The following is an 18,644-nucleotide window of genomic DNA, read 5'->3' as shown; positions in this document are numbered from 1 at the left end:
GTCAAGTCAAGTCAAGAAGCTTTTATTGTCATTTCAACCAATAGCTGACACATTACTCCTGAACTCTGGTGCTACATACAACAGCAATCACAGAAAACACAGGGCTAAAGACTATTGTCCTCGCCACATAAAGTGCATCATGTGCAACCTGGTGAAAACAGTGCAAAGACAACACAAGACAGTGCAAGACAACACAAGACTGTGTGTGTGTGTGTGTGTGTGTGTGTGTGTGTGTGTGTGTGTGTGTGTGTGTGTGTGTGTGTACATACATACAACACATACACACAATAAAAAGTAAAAAAAAAAGTTTACAAATAAATATATAAAACTTTGTGTCGCTGCTATTCTTTGAGCCTATTAACAATTTCAGATCTCATAATCATTTTTAAATCTTTGTTAGACAAAAACTAAGGAAATCATTGTTGATATTGCAAGGAATGGTAATGCTATACAATTATAACTATCTTTAAAACTTTGTATAAAACTGTCTATATTTGTCTTTTGATAAAAGAGGGCTAGAATCTACAACACTAATAAACATTCTTTTGTTTTTAACCCAGCTGTCCACTATTTTCTTTTTTTACTACAATATGTATTATAGTAATTGTGTAATATATACACACACACACACACTTATCTTGTGTTTTCAATATCCAAATTGAGGCTATAAATATATTCTCTTCTTTTCTAATATTTTTACCACACATTTGTATTCACTTAAGAACTCTACACAGCTGATGCAATCTTAAGTTAAAATCTATTAAAAAGCTATATCTAATAAGCAAAAATGAAACAGGAAAAAATTATGGCTGTACATATGGGTCTAAAATTACCATAAAAACAGCTTTATTCTCCTGCAATTATGCTTTTGCATATACTTTAACTTTTTTTGTGTTTAAAACCTATACATACACTCAGCTCAATGTCTCTCTTACTCTAAAGGCACCTTTGTCTTCCCTTTTCATCCTCTTCCCCACTCACTGCAACAAAGAACATTCATTAGCAAAATCATCTACAGGTATGATCTTTGTCTGCCTTAAACCAGATTTCACCCCGAGGTATATCAGAATGAAATCGGCATTTCATTTTTACAGTTTATTTTTTTCTTTCTCATCGCTTAAAAATCTCAAAATATCATTTTGATTTAACCTAATTTTTTCCCTAACCTAATCCATCAGCCATATCTGCTCACTCGCCTTTATAACGTGTTACATTTACAAGCATTTTGATTATATAATGTATGCTAAACTTTACACTTTACTCTAAAGCAGGGGTCACCAACATGGTGCTCGCGGGACCACATGAGTCGCCCATGGGCCTTTTCTAAAAATAGCTCACCATAGCGCCACTGAGCTACATCAAAAGTTTTTTTGTTGTTATTCTTTTTTAAATCACACTTGCATTGGTGTGAATTTGAAAAAAAAATTGTTTCATAGTAGATTAGATAAAAAAATTGTTTCATAGTAGATTAGAGCTAGCTGGCCTAGCCGCAGTGGAGACTAGCTAGTGAGCACATTGAAAGTGGAGATGATTTACCCCTGAAAACATGTCAGAAAAGAAGAAAGAAAACATATAATTTTCGCAGTGAATGGGAGGAAGAGTTCTTTGTTTTACCTCTCAAAAGTGTGTCTCAATTTTGGGGCGACTGTGGCGATGGCACAATGTTGAGAGACATTTCGGAACATGTCACGCAAGCTACCATGCTAACTACCCACTGTGCAGCGCACTATGAGCGAAAAAAAAAAAGTAATCGAAGCCTCATTTAGAGCTACACATTTCTTGATTAAGAAAAATAAGGCATTTTCAGAAGGGGAGGTTTTCAAAGAAACAATGATGATAATTGCAAAAACTGTGCTTAAAGACAAGAAATATGGAACGGATGTAATCTCCACTCTAGTGAAGGAGTCTTTCGCAGAGAAAAAAGTGCGGTTGGAAAAGCCAGTGACTACCAACGGGGCTCCTGCTATGATCGGCTGAAATAGAGGCTTCATCGCTCACTGTAAAGGTAACCCAGAGTTTCCAAAATTCATGCATTACCATGTGCAAAGGTTATCGGCTTTGGGCACGTCAAGTCCCATCATGAAAATCATAAACAGCATCCTCTCCAGAGCTAAACAGCACAGAACATTCAGGGTGCTTTAGGAGGAGCGGTCAGCTGAATATGGTGACCTATGATAACAGAAATCCGATGGTTTAGCAGGGGACATGATGCAACGTAGTGGATGATTTGTTAAAAATTGTTATTGGCTAGTGAAAATTTTTAAGTGATCATTTGAAAATGTCAAAACCTACAGAGATTTATAGAAATAAAGTTTGGCACATTGATATTTATCTTTTTCCTACCATCTTAAATCATTGTTGATAATTATTGTGAGAAATCATTAACATGATAAGTGTCTGCACATAGATGAATATCATTAATTATTAATAATAACATATAATTAAAGGTTAATTGAGCAAATTTGTTATTTCAGAAGTGGGTATCAAACTGGTAGCCCTTCACATTAATCGGTACTCAAGAAGTAGTTGTCAGTTTCAAAAAGGTTGGTGACCCTTGCTCTACAGCATGATTATTGATTTTGTCTGAACTCTCTTTATACATCGAGTTCTGTGCAAAGCTGAGTATTATACTATATTAATGCTATGTAATGGTTATATCTATTAAGCTTGAATTTAAACTAATATAAGCGATGTTATGTTATCTGAAGCAAATTGCTAAATGATATTATTTATTACTAGATTTTACTACTGATAGCTGAAGCTGACCTAAGTAAAATTACATGGGTGAACTTTATGCACCCTATTATGCAGGATGAGTCAAGACGTCATGCGGTCTCTCTGTTTTCTCCACATAGCCAAGGTGTTTAACCACATAGGCAGCTCCATACATCACTTATGACTTAATTTTTCACAGTGCATGATGCACCTGCACTCACCAAAGCTAATAAACCCGACTTTTTTACTTTTATTGCTGTTATTATTATTTTATGTTATATATTATTATATTTATAATCATTATATTATAAACTGAATTTCTCAACAATAGTGTTCTCTTCAATTGGAGGGCTCTCTGTCCAGCTGGGGACGGTTTCTCAAATGAAATTCCAGAGTAAGAACTTTGAGGATGGATTTGGACTGTAGTTAATGTCAACAGTCTGCTACACTGACTCAGGACTATAGTTTGCTTCTGATCACCATCACTGTACCCCGCAACATCATTTATCTGTAATAAATGGACATTTGGTGCAACCCAGATGAGGATGGGCTCTCTCTTGAATCTGGTTCCTCTCAAGGTTTCTTCCTTATGCCATCTCAGGGAGTTTTCCTTGCCAAAGTCACCACCGGCTTGTTTGTCAGGGACAAACTTACACTTATAAAGAACATCTTATTCATTTTTATCACTACATTATCTGTGTAAAGCTGCTTTGATACAATGTTTATCGTTAAAACTGCAATACAAACATGAATTGAAGAATTTTTTTTTCCTGGTCAGGGGCCTGAAAATGAGGATAGAATGCCTGCAACATAACAGGTTGTGGGAGGACCAAGGGCACCTTAGGGACATACCCTGGTCTGGGGTAAAGGACAGAACTGCAAATAAGTTAGAGAGAAAACAGGCACTGCTTGAAGTGTTCGGGCTGATGTCAGTTAACTGGGATAAAATAGCTGACATGTGAAAGGAGTGCACCCAGTCACATTTTCTGAGTTATTATTTGAGGCATTGAAAACTTTCAGTGGCAATCGTGATAGTGATAGAGACTCAAAGCACTTTTGTATGTAGCTCTGGATAAGGGAGTCTGCTAAATGCCGCAAATGTAAATGTAAATGTGATATTACTAAGAATTATGCCAGCTTCAAATCAGCCTTAATTAACAATTAAGCCTTTAAGCACAGCTGAAGAGAGAAAAAGTCTATGCAGTGTTAACCCACGGAGGTATGCTGAACCAGACAACATTCCTGGCAGAGTGCTCAGGGAATGTGCAGAACAGCTAGCGGATGTCTAAACTGACATATTTAACAGCTCCCTGAGCAGCACCGTTGTCCCTACATGCCTCAAGACGGCGACCAATCTCAACACAATCATCCCGTAGCACTAAGCTGAGCCTACTGGGCCTGAACACCTCCCTCTGTAACTGGATCCTGGACTTCCTGACTGGGAGACCTCAGTCAGTCCGGATTGGAAACAGCATCTCCAGCACCACTACACTGAGTTTGTGTGCTCAGTCCACTGCTGTTCATTTAGCTGACTTACGACTGTGTAGCAATGCACAGCTCAAATCAAGTTTGCAGTTGACACGACCGTGGTGGGTCTAATTAGCAAGAACAATGAGTCAACCTACAGATAGGAGGTGCAACAGTTAACAGCCTGGTGTAGAGCCAACAACCTGTTTCTGAACGTTGACAAAACGAAATAGATGGTTGTTGACTTCAGGAGAACACAGAGTGACCATTCTCCACTGATCATCGATGCGTCCTCCATGAAGATTGTCAAGAGCACCAAATTCCTGTGTGTTCACCTAGCGGAAAACTTCACTTGGACGCTTAACACCAGCTTCATCACCAAGAAAGCCCAGCAGCGTCTCTACTTCCTGAGAAGGCTGAGAAAAGCTCATCTCCCTCCCCCCATCTTGACCATGTTCTACAGAGGGACCATTGAGAGCATCCTGAGTAGCTTCATCAATGCCTGGTTTGGGAACTGCACCATCTCGGATCGCAAGACCCTACGGCAGACCCTGAGGACGGCAGAGATCATCATCTCCCCTCCATCATGGACATTTACACCACACGCTGCATCCGCAAAGCCAACAGCATTGTGGACGACCCCACACGCACACTCTTCACCCTCCTGCCAACAGGATTGCGGTTCTGAAGCATTTGGGCTTTACATCCAGACTGTGCAACAGTTTCTTTCCTCAAGCCATCAGGTTCCTCAACAACACAGAAATGAACTGAAACTCTCACACGTGTATGATGATTTGCACAACCCAGACTCAACACACTCGTACTCACTTCACACATCCATGTCTTCAGCACCACCCATATCACTGAATTAATACAAACTGTTTACATGCTGTTTTTGCACATCTTTTTGACTGCTGCTATTGCTTTGCACAAACCCTTTTGTTTACATTTTGTTTAATTACAACGTTCACTCCTGTACTTAGTTCTCTCTGCACACTGCACTGTAACATATACAGTAGATTTACTGGCGGCACTATTTTGTGTATTTTTCTTGTGTTGTCTTTGCACGGTGTCTTGCAGTGTTTGCACCAGGTTGCACACGATGCACTTTATGTGGAGAGGACACTTACTAGTCCTGAGCTCTGTGTTTTCTGTTATGTAGCTTTATGTTGTTTTACGTAGCACCAGGGTTCCTGGAGGAACGTTGTCTCATTTTACTGTGTACTGCGTCAGCTATATATGGTTGAAATGACAATAAAAGCTTCCTCGACTTGACCCCCTTATCTATTCTGCTATAGCAATGCATGTGGAACATTTATCTGAAGACAATTCCATTATTGCTCAGATGATACAGATGCCTTATAAACCTTGTTTCCTTCACCCCCATTCACAAATTGGCACCTGGCCAACTTTATGTTGTGTTATAATTTCTTAATCTGTGTTATTTTTTAAAATATACTACGGAAGCAATTCAAAAGAAATTGCAAATTTGCAATAGCGTTTTCCATATGTGGACTCATTCATTGATTGCTTTTCCAGTCGAAATTTGGCAGTCCATTTGTCTGCAACTGTATTTCCTTTGTCTTAAGTTATGACCATGTCTTTTTTAAATAACAATATTAATTACCATGTATTACTCATGTGTCATGGCTGCTTGGAGTATCTGAGCAAACCATAATGTCTTCCACAATTTCACCAACTACCTCCAATACAATTTGCAATTCCTTTTGAAAATTACCTGTTATATCCTTCCATAGAATACCAAAGTCTTGTAAAAAAATTTCATGTGATTCAGAACTGTGTTCAAAAAGAAAAAAAATGCAGACAGCATATGTTAAACATAGATTTTTAAGAATAGGTCATAAAATGCATTCCAATAGCATGAAAAAAACAACACAATTCATCAATTTAACTTGTCCAGGAGCTGATGTATGTCTTCTTGTCCACGATAAATTCGTTTGAGTCCCCGCGGAAGGTAACGGCATGATGACAGATTCAAGTAGCTAAGAGCTGTAGACTGGCCCACTAGTAACCTGTAAAAATGACACTCGATGTTACCTCTCATTTGTAAAAGAAATGTATATATTTATAAAAGATACACGTGTCATTTGTAGCTTGTTGTACATTGCTAGTCATCTAACAGGAAATGTTGAACACAAAACCGAAAATGATCAAGAACAAACAGGGATTTAAAAACTTGCTTGCTCGGGGAAGTTCACATGTAATTCCAATTGATATACTCTTTAAACTTTCTTTCGGCTTCTCCCATCAGGGGTCGCCACAGTGGATCATCCGCATGTTTGAATTAGCAGGTTTTTACGCTGGATGCCCTTCCTAACGCAACCCTCCCCATTTATCCGGGCTTGGGATATAACAGTGGCTGGGGTTGGTTCCCTGACTGGGGATCGAACCCGGGCCGCAGCGGTAAGAGCTCCGCATCCTAACCACTAGACCACCAGGTACCCAATTGATATACTCTACAAGTGCTGAAAACATTTCTTCATTGCTTGCTACTGCAATTATACCTGATTGCACCCGATGTGATCTTGGTCCCACTGAGATTCAAAGAATGAAAGAAATCTGCTCCAGTACCATGAGCTAGATGTCCCATTGCAATCTCCATGTCTTCTTCTGAGAAAGGCTGGTTGGTGAGATCCAGCTCCTGAAGGCTATGGCTCCATTTCTGTGTGAGCATGGGAATGCCTTTGTTTGATGCCACCATGACTTTACTATTGAAATACAGCCCCCAGTATAAACACTCCAGACCTACAACCAAGAATTTAAATAATTAAAACCAAAGATGTCCGTAAATGAAGCTATGTGTAATAATGTGAAATGACAGGGAAAAAGGAAAAAGTATCATTCACACACATGTGCTCTGTCTTACTCCAACTGACTTTCATTCCTCTTCTCTCCAGCACATACCTCCACCTCTCCAGGCTCTTCTGAACTTGCTCCCTACTCTAACCACTAATCACAATATCATCTGCAAACATCATAGTCCACAGAGACTCCTGTCTGAAAAAATCTCAAAATATCATTTTGATTTAACCTAATTTTTTCCCTAACCTAATCCATCAGCCATATCTGCTCACTCGCCTTTATAACGTGTTACATTTACAAGCATTTTGATTATATAATGTATGCTAAACTTTAAACTTTACTCTAAAGCAGGGGTCACCAACATGGTGCTCGCGGGACCACATGAGTCGCCCATGGGCCTTTTCTAAAAATAGCTCACCATAGCACCACTGAGCTACATCAAAAGTTTTTTTGTTGTTATTCTTTTTTAAATCACACTTGCATTGGTGTGAATTTGAAAAAAAAAAATTGTTTCATAGTAAATTAGATAAAAAAATTGTTTCATAGTAGATTAGAGCTAGCTGGCCTAGCCGCAGTGGAGACTAGCTAGTGAGCGCAGTGAAAGTGGAGATGATTTACCCCCGAAAACATGGCAGAAAAGAAGAAAGAAAACATATAATTTTCGCAGTGAATGGGAGGAAGAGTTCTTTGTTTTAACTCTCAAACGTGTGTCTCAATTTTGGGGCGACTGTGGCGATGGCACAATGTTGAGAGACATTTCGGAACATGTCACGCAAGCTACCATGCTAACTACCCACTGTGCAGCGCACTATGAGCGAAAAAAAATAAGTAATCGAAGCCTCATTTAGAGCTACACATTTCTTGATTAAGAAAAATAAGGCATTTTCAGAAGGGGAGGTTTTCAAAGAAACAATGATGATAATTGCAAAAACTGTGCTTAAAGACAAGAAATATGGAACGGATGTAATCTCCACTCTAGTGAAGGAGTCTTTCGCAGAGAAAAAAGTGCGATTGGAAAAGCCAGTGACTACCAACGGGGCTCCTGCTATGATCGGCTGAAATAGAGGCTTCATCGCTCACTGTAAAGGTAACCCAGAGTTTCCAAAATTCATGCATTACCATGTGCAAAGGTTATAGGCTTTGGGCACGTCAAGTCCCATCATGAAAATCATAAACAGCATCCTCTCCAGAGCTAAACAGCACAGAACATTCAGGGTGCTTTAGGAGGAGCGGTCAGCTGAATATGGTGACCTATGATGACAGAAATCCGATGGTTTAGCAGGGGACAAATATTTTCTAAATGTGTAAATGTAAATGTGTTTGTAATGTTAATTTGTTTGTTAAATGTAAGATATGATAATTTTGTTTAAAATGCTGCAGATTTGGTGATAAATTCAGTAAAATCTGAAAGTTGATTTTTGTTTGTTACGTAATTTATAATCTGTACAAACATGATGCAACGTAGTGGATGATTTGTTAAAAATTGTTATTGGCTAGTGAAAATTTTTAAGTGATCATTTGAAAATGTCAAAACCTACAGAGATTTATAGAAATAAAGTTTGGCACATTGATATTTATCTGTTTCCTACCATCTTAAATCATTGTTGATAATTATTGTGAGAAATCATTAACATGATAAGTGTCTTCACATAGATGAATATCATTAATTATTAATAATAACATATAATTAAAGGTTAATTGAGCAAATTTGTTATTTCAGAAGTGGGTATCAAACTGGTAGCCCTTCACATTAATCGGTACTCAAGAAGTAGTTGTCAGTTTCAAAAAGGTTGGTGACCCTTGCTCTACAGCATGATTATTGATTTTGTCTGAACTCTCTTTATACATCGAGTTCTGTGCAAAGCTGAGTATTATACTATATTAATGCTATGTAATGGTTATATCTATTAAGCTTGAATTTAAACTAATATAAGCGATGTTATGTTATCTGAAGCAAATTGCTAAATGATATTATTTATTACTAGATTTTACTACTGATAGCTGAAGCTGACCTAAGTAAAATTACATGGGTGAACTTTATGCACCCTATTATGCAGGATGAGTCAAGACGTCATGCGGTCTCTCTGTTTTCTCCACATAGCCAAGGTGTTTAACCACATAGGCAGCTCCATACATCACTTATGACTTAATTTTTCACAGTGCATGATGCACCTGCACTCACCAAAGCTAATAAACCCGACTTTTTTACTTTTATTGCTGTTTTTATTATTTTATGTTATAAATTATTATATTTATAATCATTATATTATAAACTGAATTTCTCAACAATAGTGTTCTCTTCAATTGGAGGGCTCTCTGTCCAGCTGGGGACGGTTTCTCAAATGAAATTCCAGAGTAAGAACTTTGAGGATGGATTTGGACTGTAGTTAATGTCAACAGTCTGCTACACTGACTCAGGACTATAGTTTGCTTCTGATCACCACAATATCATCTGTAAACATCATAGTCCACAGAGACTCCTGTCTGACCTCGTCCATCATCACTGCAAACAGTAGAGGGCTCAGAGCGGATCCTTGATGCAGTCCAACCTCCACCATGAACCAGTCTGTTGTTCCTACTGCACACTTTACTGCTGTCACACTTTCCTCATACATGTCCTGCACCACCCTCACATACTTTTCTTCCTCGGCATGAAACCGTACTGTTGCTCACAGATGGTCACCTCTTCTCTCAGGCTGGCTTCCACTACTCTTTCCCATAACTTCATGCCTTCCAGAATTTTGTTGAACAATCTGGTTAAAAACTCCACTGCATCTCTCCTAAATGACTCTATGCTTCTACTGTTATGTCATCTGGTCCAACTGACTTTCCACGCTTCATCCTCTTAATCGCTGCTCTCACTTCCTCCTTACTAATCCTGTCCACTTCCTGCTACAACAACTCCACACCATCCAACCTTCTCTCTCTCTCATTTTCCTCATTCATCATTATCAATAAATGTCTATACACGAAATACATGTGTACTTGTGTATACACTATACACGAAAAATTATTATATTTGCTTGTTTAACACATTATATAAGCAAAAGTATTTGGACACCTACATTTTTGAGCCATGAGTGATTCTTCCCACACAAAGCTGCAGGCAAACATTTGTATAGGACGTCTTTGGCTGTGGTAGCATAACATTTTTCCTTCACCTGAACTAGGAGACCCAAACCTGTTCCAGAATGACAATGCTTTACATGGGTAGGCATGGAAGATCTCATGCTATGGCCCAACCCTATTGAACACCTTTGGGATGAATGTGAATGCTGACCTCACCCCAGGCCTTCTCACCCCACCTACATCAGTGCCTGACTTTACAAACAACCTTGTAGCTGAATGAGTGCAAATCTCCACAAGCACACTCCAAAATCTAGTGGAACATCTCTTCATAAGAGTGGGGGTTATTATAACAGTAAAAGGAGACTTAGAATGAATTATAGGCTGGAAACAAATTACTGTGTGAACACAATAAACCAATATATGGAAGTAAAGCTGATTATTATTATCATCCTGATTAATGTAGAATGTGGAACCCCCACTCAAAAAAAAAAAAAAACAATCTTATGGTCAGGTATCCACAAATGTTTGTACATAGTGTATTTTTTTTTATACATTTAGTAAATTATATGCCTGTAATAAAACAGTATGTATAAGATTTTTACGTTCACAAGGCAGCATATGCAGTCCAGAGGCTGTGATGCGAGAGCATCCTCGCAGATCTAGCACCCGCAGATGGGGAGAGCCATGCAGGAAATTAAGCAGGTCCTGGTCATTCAAAAAGGAATGAGATGAAGAGGCTATACACAACTCCTCTAGCATGGGGAAGCCAAGTGTGGAACTGGGTGTGTTGCGAATCATTTTAGGAACAGGGTTAATGTTCATCAACCTAAAAGTCTACATGGGAGAAAATCCACAAAAAATAATGCTTTAATTCAGCCTGAATCAAAATTTAACTCTGTAGCATAGAATTTAGAGCATTAAATTAAAATTCATTTAATAATCAGAACTATCATCAAGAATGTTTGACTAAAAATTCATTTAAAATGTAATTTAATTTACTACATTTATTTGAAAAGTACTATGGACTGTGTTTAAACTGTGCAAATGGGTTTAATTAATCTGAATGATTTTGGGAGTTAGCAAAAAGTTTTTATTGTATACTGGTTACAATTATGTTTTAAAGGTAATTACCATTGCATTAGAATATAGAATAGCCTTTATTAATCACATATAGCATCGTCACATATACATTACAGCACAGTGAAATTCGTTCTTCGCATACCCCAGCTTGCTTAGAAGCTGGGGTCAGAGCGCAGGGTCGGCCATGATATGGTGCCACTGGAGCACAGAGGTTTAAGGGCCTTGATCTAGGGCCCAAGAGTGGCAGCTTGGTGATACTGGGGCTTGAACCCCTGACCTTCCAGTCAGTAACCTTGACCACTGAGCTACCACTCCCCTATTTAGTATTTCTTCATCACAGAAATTTAGTATTTCTTCATCACAGGCAAAATTAACTACTTTTGACTGGCATGCATGGTGAAATGCTTAAAAAACTAAACAAAAAAAACAGCATACCTGTAGTTTGGGACAGCCAAGTTGTAAAGCTTGTACACAAATAGGAAGGGGGCAATATCCACTGTCTAACTTTGTATTGATCTCCAAAAACCTGAGATCAGGACATGAACCCCTCTAAAATAAAAACAATAACATTATTCCTTACTTTCAACACAATGTAATTTCTAATTCTGCACTGTACTCAAATGTTTCCATCGTGACAAATAAAAAAATGTGCCTACACACAAAGCGTTGAGAAGTTTGTCGTTTTTTGAACTGCGGGTAAAGGAAATCTTTCTCAGCTGACGCCCAGAGGTTTCAAGGAAAGACAGCAGACCATCATCCAGAAACTATATTGCAAAATATATAATACATTTATAAAAACACTGAACAAAACTATAAACGCAACACTTTTTTTGCCCCCATTTTTCATGAGCTGAACTAAAAAAAAAATCTAAGACTATGTTTTTTATGTAAACAAAAGGCCTATTTCTCTCAAATATTGTTCACAAATCTATCTAAATATGTGTTAGTGAGCACTTTTCTCTTACCCAGATGACCATCCACCTCACAGGTGTGGCATATTAAGATGCTGATTAAACAGCATGATTACTGAACAGGTGTGCCTTAGGCTGGCCACAATAAGGGTGTGTGTGCGCGTGTGTGTGTGTGTGTGTGTGTGTGTGTATCTATCAGGTGTGACCACTATTTGCCTCACGCAGTGCAACACATCTCCACAACAGATCTTTGAGTTCAGCTCAAAAAATGGGGGCAAAAACAAAAGTGTTGTGTTTATAATTTTGTTCAGTGTACATACAATTCACAGTAAACATTCTTGATGCAGCTTTGGGGGGCCAGTACAGAAAATAAATACGAAAGTAGTAGTGTTGTTGCTGTGGTACCAGAGCACCATAACCATTACATCAGAATTATTGGTCTTGAAAAGCAGTTTCAACAAGCAGTCATTCCATACATACCTCTGTGTGTTGCACATTTACGCTCTCAAGATACTGACATGCATCTCCTAGATTTTGAAAGGCCTCTTTTGTCACACCCAGGCAGAAAAATAGCTCTAGTGACTGGAGACTTAAGCAGGCATTTGAGATCGTCTATAGACAGATATAAATGTATTTACAAATATAGACAAAATACAAATGTATTGTCAGGGCACTGTACATGTAGTCAAAATGCATTTTGCATCTATGCATCTACCAGAAGTGCAAAGAGCTGCATAAAACAAATTAATAAAGTGCAACTGAATATGTAAAATACATACAAAGAGTTGAAGGTGAGGAATGTTTTTCTTTATTTTTATTATTTTCAACATTGTACATTAATATTGAAAAATCTTATCTATGACAAAACATGTATGGAATTATGTAGTATCTTAATATTTTAGATTGTCCAAAGTAGCTAAATCACCAGGATCGCCTTCTTTCACCTTAGAAATATTGCTAAAATTAGAAATATTATATTTTATTTATATATATATATATATATATATATATATATATATATATAAGAAATGTATATAAATTAGATGTTTGGTTAGTTCAGAATGCAGCAACAAGAGTTCGAACTAGATCTAGAAAATATCCATAATATGACCACATCACCCCTGTTTTAATCAGACTACACTGGCTCCCAATCAAATCTCGCATTGATTATAAAATACTACTACGGACGTATAAAGCACTTGATGTTCTCACGCCGCAGTATCCGAGTGAACTTTTGTACCAATATGATCCATCACGCCTACTTAGATCAAAAGGTGCAGGCTATTTGTTGGTACCTCAAATAATGAAGCAGGGAGCAGATCTTTCTCCTATAAAGCCCCTCAGTTATGGGACAGCCTTCCAATCAGTGTTTGGGAAAATGGCACAGTTTAATGAAGTGTTATTGTGTAAACTGTTTGTAACTTCGGGAAAGTCGCACTGGATCTCTTCTGTAGTGACGTTGTGCGATCATCTCGCTCACGACATTGTGAAGGATTCAATTTCAAACGGTGCGAACAAACAATTAAAATTTTTTGTCACTGATGTGTTTTTTGACCCCCCCCCCCCTTTTTTTAAGCCCGGTAGCTTGCTGCATTTCCCCTTTCCATTTTATTTTTATAGCACTTGTCTACTAAAACAGTTTTTAAAGTTTTTATATTTAATTTATGCAAATCATTTAATTATTTTACAAAAAATGTAATTATAATTATATTGATCTAGATACTTATATCATCACAAGTGAACAAAATGTCTATTTTTTCTTTTTAAGTATGGTTGTCAACTTGCCATCTTCAATTATCACTAAAAACAATACATATGTTGATTTACACAAATTACACCTTGCATGCTCAAATGCACTTTTTTTTTTTTTTTTTTTTTTTTTTTTTTTTTTTTTACAAAAAGAACCAACCCAGCAGGAGTGAATTTGTTTAAAGGAGAAATCCCCCATGCACTCCTCAACAAACAGCCACAATAAGCTTTAAAATGTCTAAATTGAAGATAGTTAAACTCAATATCTGGTACACTTTTATATATAAAGACCCTGGATTATGGTTCTATATAGTTATAATAAGCAGAACAGCTTATTTAAATGTTTTTTTATTTTATTTTATCCTATTTATTCGAAAAGAACAAAATCGATTATCAAAATAATCGATAGTTGCAAACCTAGTTATAACTGACTGTTGTGAAATATTTCATTACTGTAGTATTATTTAAAACTTTGTTTAACATTTGGCACTAGGCAGGAAAAAATACCTGTATAACATAGTTCACATGTTTTTTCCAGTGACAAAGCTTGAAATTCCTCAACTGTGAGAACCTTGAGAAAACAAAATGTGAACAGCTTAGATTGTAACATACAATATAGAATTTGAGAAGTTTTCATAAGACAAAGGCACCCATGGTAAAAATAAAAATGGATAAAATGGTTATGTAAAAATATCTCTAACACTGATTAAAAATGCAAAATTACATTTCATTTATTTTAAATACATTTTATTTATTTAACCTTTATTAAAAATATTTTAACTATTATATTTATTTTAAGGTATTTATTATTTAACCATTTTATCACAAGTAGAGCCCTCAGAAATTCTTATGAGCAAGCACACTTTTCTTATATTTCCACCTTTTATTCGACTTTTTCTTTCAATCGAGTATAACTGTCTGGCAACACAGAAACTAAATCAGAATCTCAAAATGTACATAAGACATTCACCATGATGTCAAGAACCTACTTGGAAGGTGCATTGTTGTACGATGAAATGTTGTATGACGAAATAGATAAAACAAAGAAAGTCTGGTGGTGGATCTATACTGATCTGTCAAGAAGCTACAGCTGGGTGGTAGTGTGAAACCCGGTCTCACAATGATTCAACTTTGGTCACAGAAATGTTTCAATGACCAGAGAATCAAGTATTTGTCATGAGCATTTAAGTCTCCTTACCTAAACTCATCATAATCCTGAAAATAAGCATCTATAAAAGGATGACCTAGAATCAGTAAAGTTGCACTATGAAAGATTGGTCTTACTGGTGCTTGGTTCTCAGGTTATTCACTAAGCTCACAAAGAGAGGAGAGAGAATTAATGACAAAGATATTTAACATAACCTTTTAAAATTCATCTTTACTTTGGGTGACAATGATTTTGCGGCTGTTAAAAAAAGTTAAAAAGCTTAAGTTTAATTTCTGTTATCACTGACCTGTTCTGCGTTAGCCAGTCTACAGTGTTCTTAATCTTCTGTTCAGTTCCAGGTAACTGACTCTTACCAGGTTCGATCCAGCAGTAGCCAATGGACACACTGTGCCAAAGAGCTGGTGAAGAAGCAGCGATATTCCACAGACGACAAACTCGGCCGGCCCTTAAAAATAACGATTCAATGAATAAATGACCCAAAATGCTAAATAAAAAAAGTAGACAGAAAACATTTAGAACATTTCAATATACAAGAAGTAAAAAAAAAAAAATACATCTTACCTGCAGAGAAAAGGTATGGCACCATCCTGAAGAACAACCAGTTCAAAAATCTTAACTAGAACTTCCACTGGCATTCTCTGACTCCAGGCAAAACCTAAAGCTGCCTCTGATTCTTTCAAATAACCATTATTCCCTAGTACGTCTTCAGTGATTTTAGAGACTTTATTAGGTTCTTTCTTCTTCCTCACTGATGTGGCTTTTGTTTTGGCCTTTTTCCTCTTGCAACCTTTTTGCTTTTTTACACTATCAAACTGACTAACGTTTGATATGAGCAGAAGCATATCCTCACCATGCTGTACTGTGTAATTGGGTCTCTGCTCTCGTTGGAACTTCTTTTTTTTCTTGCTCCGCTCATCTTTGATTGGATTATCTGTCCTTTTTCCGGTTGCTTTTCTCTTGTGTACTATGGTATTTTTCTGATATATCCCTGTGGCCACATGCTGGAATGATGGACCACTGTTATCTGGTGTCTCGTGTTCCTCTGAATTTGATATTTCTTGATGAGAACTATCCATTCCTAATAAAAATGAGACAAGGAACTAATTTTTTTTTCAGCAAAATGATAGCAAAATTAACAGGAAATAAAAGCACTGCACTCACATGCACACCATCAATAGGTAGTAATGATTTCATAAACTTTTTTAATATTAAAGTTGAAAACATCAGGCAAAAAAATCCAGATAATTAATATAAATCCAAACTATTTTATAAATAACCATATAGACCAGGGGTGTCAAACTCAAATTCACAGTGGGCCAAAATTAAAAACTGTCACGGGCCAAACTCAATATTTATTGAAAACTTTGTTCATCTTCATCAAAGAGAACAGTTGCCCACACAGATATGTGCTGCCAAACATAGAGAGCGTTTGAGCAGCTTGGGCACGGAGTTGAAGCAGTGTGTTAGGGAAGAAAAATGAAAACTGTGCAGCACCCACAGAGTCGTACTTTGATTTGAGCGTGTCTCAACACTGGAGTTCAATCAGCTCCATTTGGAGGTTGGTTGGTGCGCTTTCCACATCAACCAAAAAAACGGATTACTGAGCAGTTCAAATCTGCATTTCTGGGCTTCAAAAATGGTAAATCGGCGGGTAAATTGAGCGCTGAGTAGGCAGAGTTTTTCAGCGGTCTCGATTGACAAGCCAACGCACTAACAAAGCATTCTGGGATTTGTAGTATTAGCGGTATATGCGCTATACACTGGCGGGCAGCTCGAATACACATTTGTTATGATCTCACCGGCCAAATATAATTACACCGCGGGCCTGAGTTTGACACCCCTGCTGAAGACAGAAGTGTAATTATAACAGACAGTCAATTAAAAAGTTTTATTCCTATTCAAGAGAATCCCTTCATTTAATTTATTTCCTCATCAAAATCATCAACATGCATTCTCGATCCCTCGCCTACAAGTTTCTTCAAACAGATAATTCCAGAGGTAATTGAACCTGCTTTAAAATGAATGAACTCTTCCATTAGCACTGGTTATGTACCTAAATCCTTCAAACTGCAGTTATCAACCCCCTAATTAAGAAACCTGACCTTGACCCTTGTCAGCTGTCCAACTAAAGGCCAATACTAAACCTCTCCTTTATCTCCAAGAATCTAGAAAAGGTTGCAGCACAGCAGTTCTGCTCACATCTACTTAGGAATAACATTTTTAAAATGTATTAGTCAGGATTTAGGCCTCTGATCAGGGTTTTGCCTTGATCTTACTGCAGCTTTTAAAACCATTGATCATACTATCCTGGTTGCTAGACTTGAGAACTTTGTTGAAATAAAGGGAACAGCTCTCTCCTGGCGTAGTTCTTATTTGATCAGTTTGTTGATGTAAATGGTGAGTTCTCCACCCTCTCTAAGGTAAAGTTTGGAGTTCCGCAAGGATCTGTCTTAGGCCCACTGCTTTTCTCTTTATATCTGCTGTCTCTGGGTGAAATTATACATTAACATGGTATTCGCATCCATTGCTATGCTGATGATACACAGCTGAAAGAGTTCAGCAAAGCCAGATGAGAGAGATCAGCTTAAAAATTCTGCTCAACTCAGATAAGATGGAAGTACTTTTACTAGAACTAATTATTTGAAAGAATGAGTAAACCTATAAAGGACAATGTTTTATGAGTGTTTGAATATAAAATGAGTAAAAAAAAGTAAAATGAGTTGAACTGATTTTTTGTTTCTTAAAAATTGTACAGTAGAACGAGCTGAAAATGAATTCAGTGATAGTCACTGAGTAAAGAATAATTAAATGAAATATTAAACTATTATTAAATTATTAAAGGAAGGTCAAACACAATACAGTCTCAAACATCATACAGTAAAGATGTTTAAAGTGTTTGAATATGGGTCTTGATTTTTATATATATATATATATATATATATATATATATATATATATATATATATATATACACACACACACACACACACACACACACACACACACACACACACATGCATGCACATATATACACATATATAATAAAAAAAATCAAGACCCATTTTTTTTACACCACAAACAAGAAACTGTATTGTTTGTGCTTTGATGAAAACAAAATGTATTGTTATTTTATGTATTTTTATAATGGAAACGCCTCTCAAGCGTCTTTACATCTGTTTTGACCGCTCTCGCCACCCATACCGTAAGTGTACGATTAGACGCGCAACACAAAGAGAAGTGTGGCCTGTTTAACCGCAGTAAAAAGTGTCCGGATGCTGAGAGTGTAAAGCTGTTCTTCATGATAAGAGTAGGATTTTTCAATGAAAATAAACATCTGGACATTTATAGATTTGTTTAATCAAAGTAAATCTTCATACCGTTACATTACCGAGTTTGTTGCATAGAAATAAATGGAACGTGTGTGTTTCAGTAAAAACAGTCTCAGTATTAACGACCACAACGTACCTGTTTCTACAAATCCGCTGCGTGTTCGCCGGCACGAATCTTTATCACACACCTGATTACACACTTTCTTTGTTATCGCAAAAAAATGGACCCTAAGCTTGATTTATTTTAAAAACTACTTTAAAAAGCGCTCAATAACCCACAGACTCCCTCTGCTGCGTCTTCCTGTTTTCCCATAATGCTTTGCAAATCGCGTT

The 18,644-nt window shown here is 37.0% G+C and overlaps 1 protein-coding gene across 1 annotated transcript; it reads right to left on the bottom strand.

Moving 5' to 3' along the window:
- Positions 1–6,012: 6,012 nt before the first annotated feature.
- fbxl6 (F-box and leucine-rich repeat protein 6) lies at positions 6,013–18,588 on the bottom strand. Its single transcript, XM_083523668.1, has 10 exons — positions 18,448–18,588; positions 15,544–16,060; positions 15,269–15,427; positions 14,322–14,385; positions 12,546–12,677; positions 11,811–11,918; positions 11,590–11,703; positions 10,677–10,908; positions 6,708–6,948; positions 6,013–6,215 (listed from the first exon to the last, which is right to left on the bottom strand). The coding sequence occupies exons 2-10, from the start codon at positions 16,056–16,058 to the stop codon at positions 6,086–6,088; spliced, it is 1,695 nt and encodes a 564-aa protein (XP_083379794.1). The 5' UTR covers positions 16,059–16,060; positions 18,448–18,588; the 3' UTR covers positions 6,013–6,085.
- Between the last annotated feature and the right edge of the window lie 56 nt (positions 18,589–18,644).

The sequence above is a fragment of the Silurus aristotelis genome (genome assembly GCF_946808225.1).
Source record: "Silurus aristotelis genome assembly, chromosome: 21".
Classification (NCBI taxonomy): Eukaryota; Metazoa; Chordata; class Actinopteri; order Siluriformes; family Siluridae; genus Silurus; species Silurus aristotelis.
The sequence above is the reverse complement of the archived record's forward strand: the minus strand, read 5'-3'. Positions and strand labels throughout refer to the sequence as shown.

Bases quoted from the DNA above. Each gene is read 5' to 3' on its own strand.
- fbxl6 (XM_083523668.1), bottom strand. From the start codon at position 16,058: ATGGATAGTTCTCATCAAGAAATATCAAATTCAGAGGAACACGAGACA. The intron at 15,428-15,543 runs GTAAGATGTATT...GTTATTTTTAAG, and splicing joins GCCATACCTTTTCTCTGCAG to GGCCGGCCGAGTTTGTCGTC. The intron at 11,704-11,810 runs GTAGGCACATTT...TTTTTATTTTAG, and splicing joins AACTTCTCAACGCTTTGTGT to AGGGGTTCATGTCCTGATCT.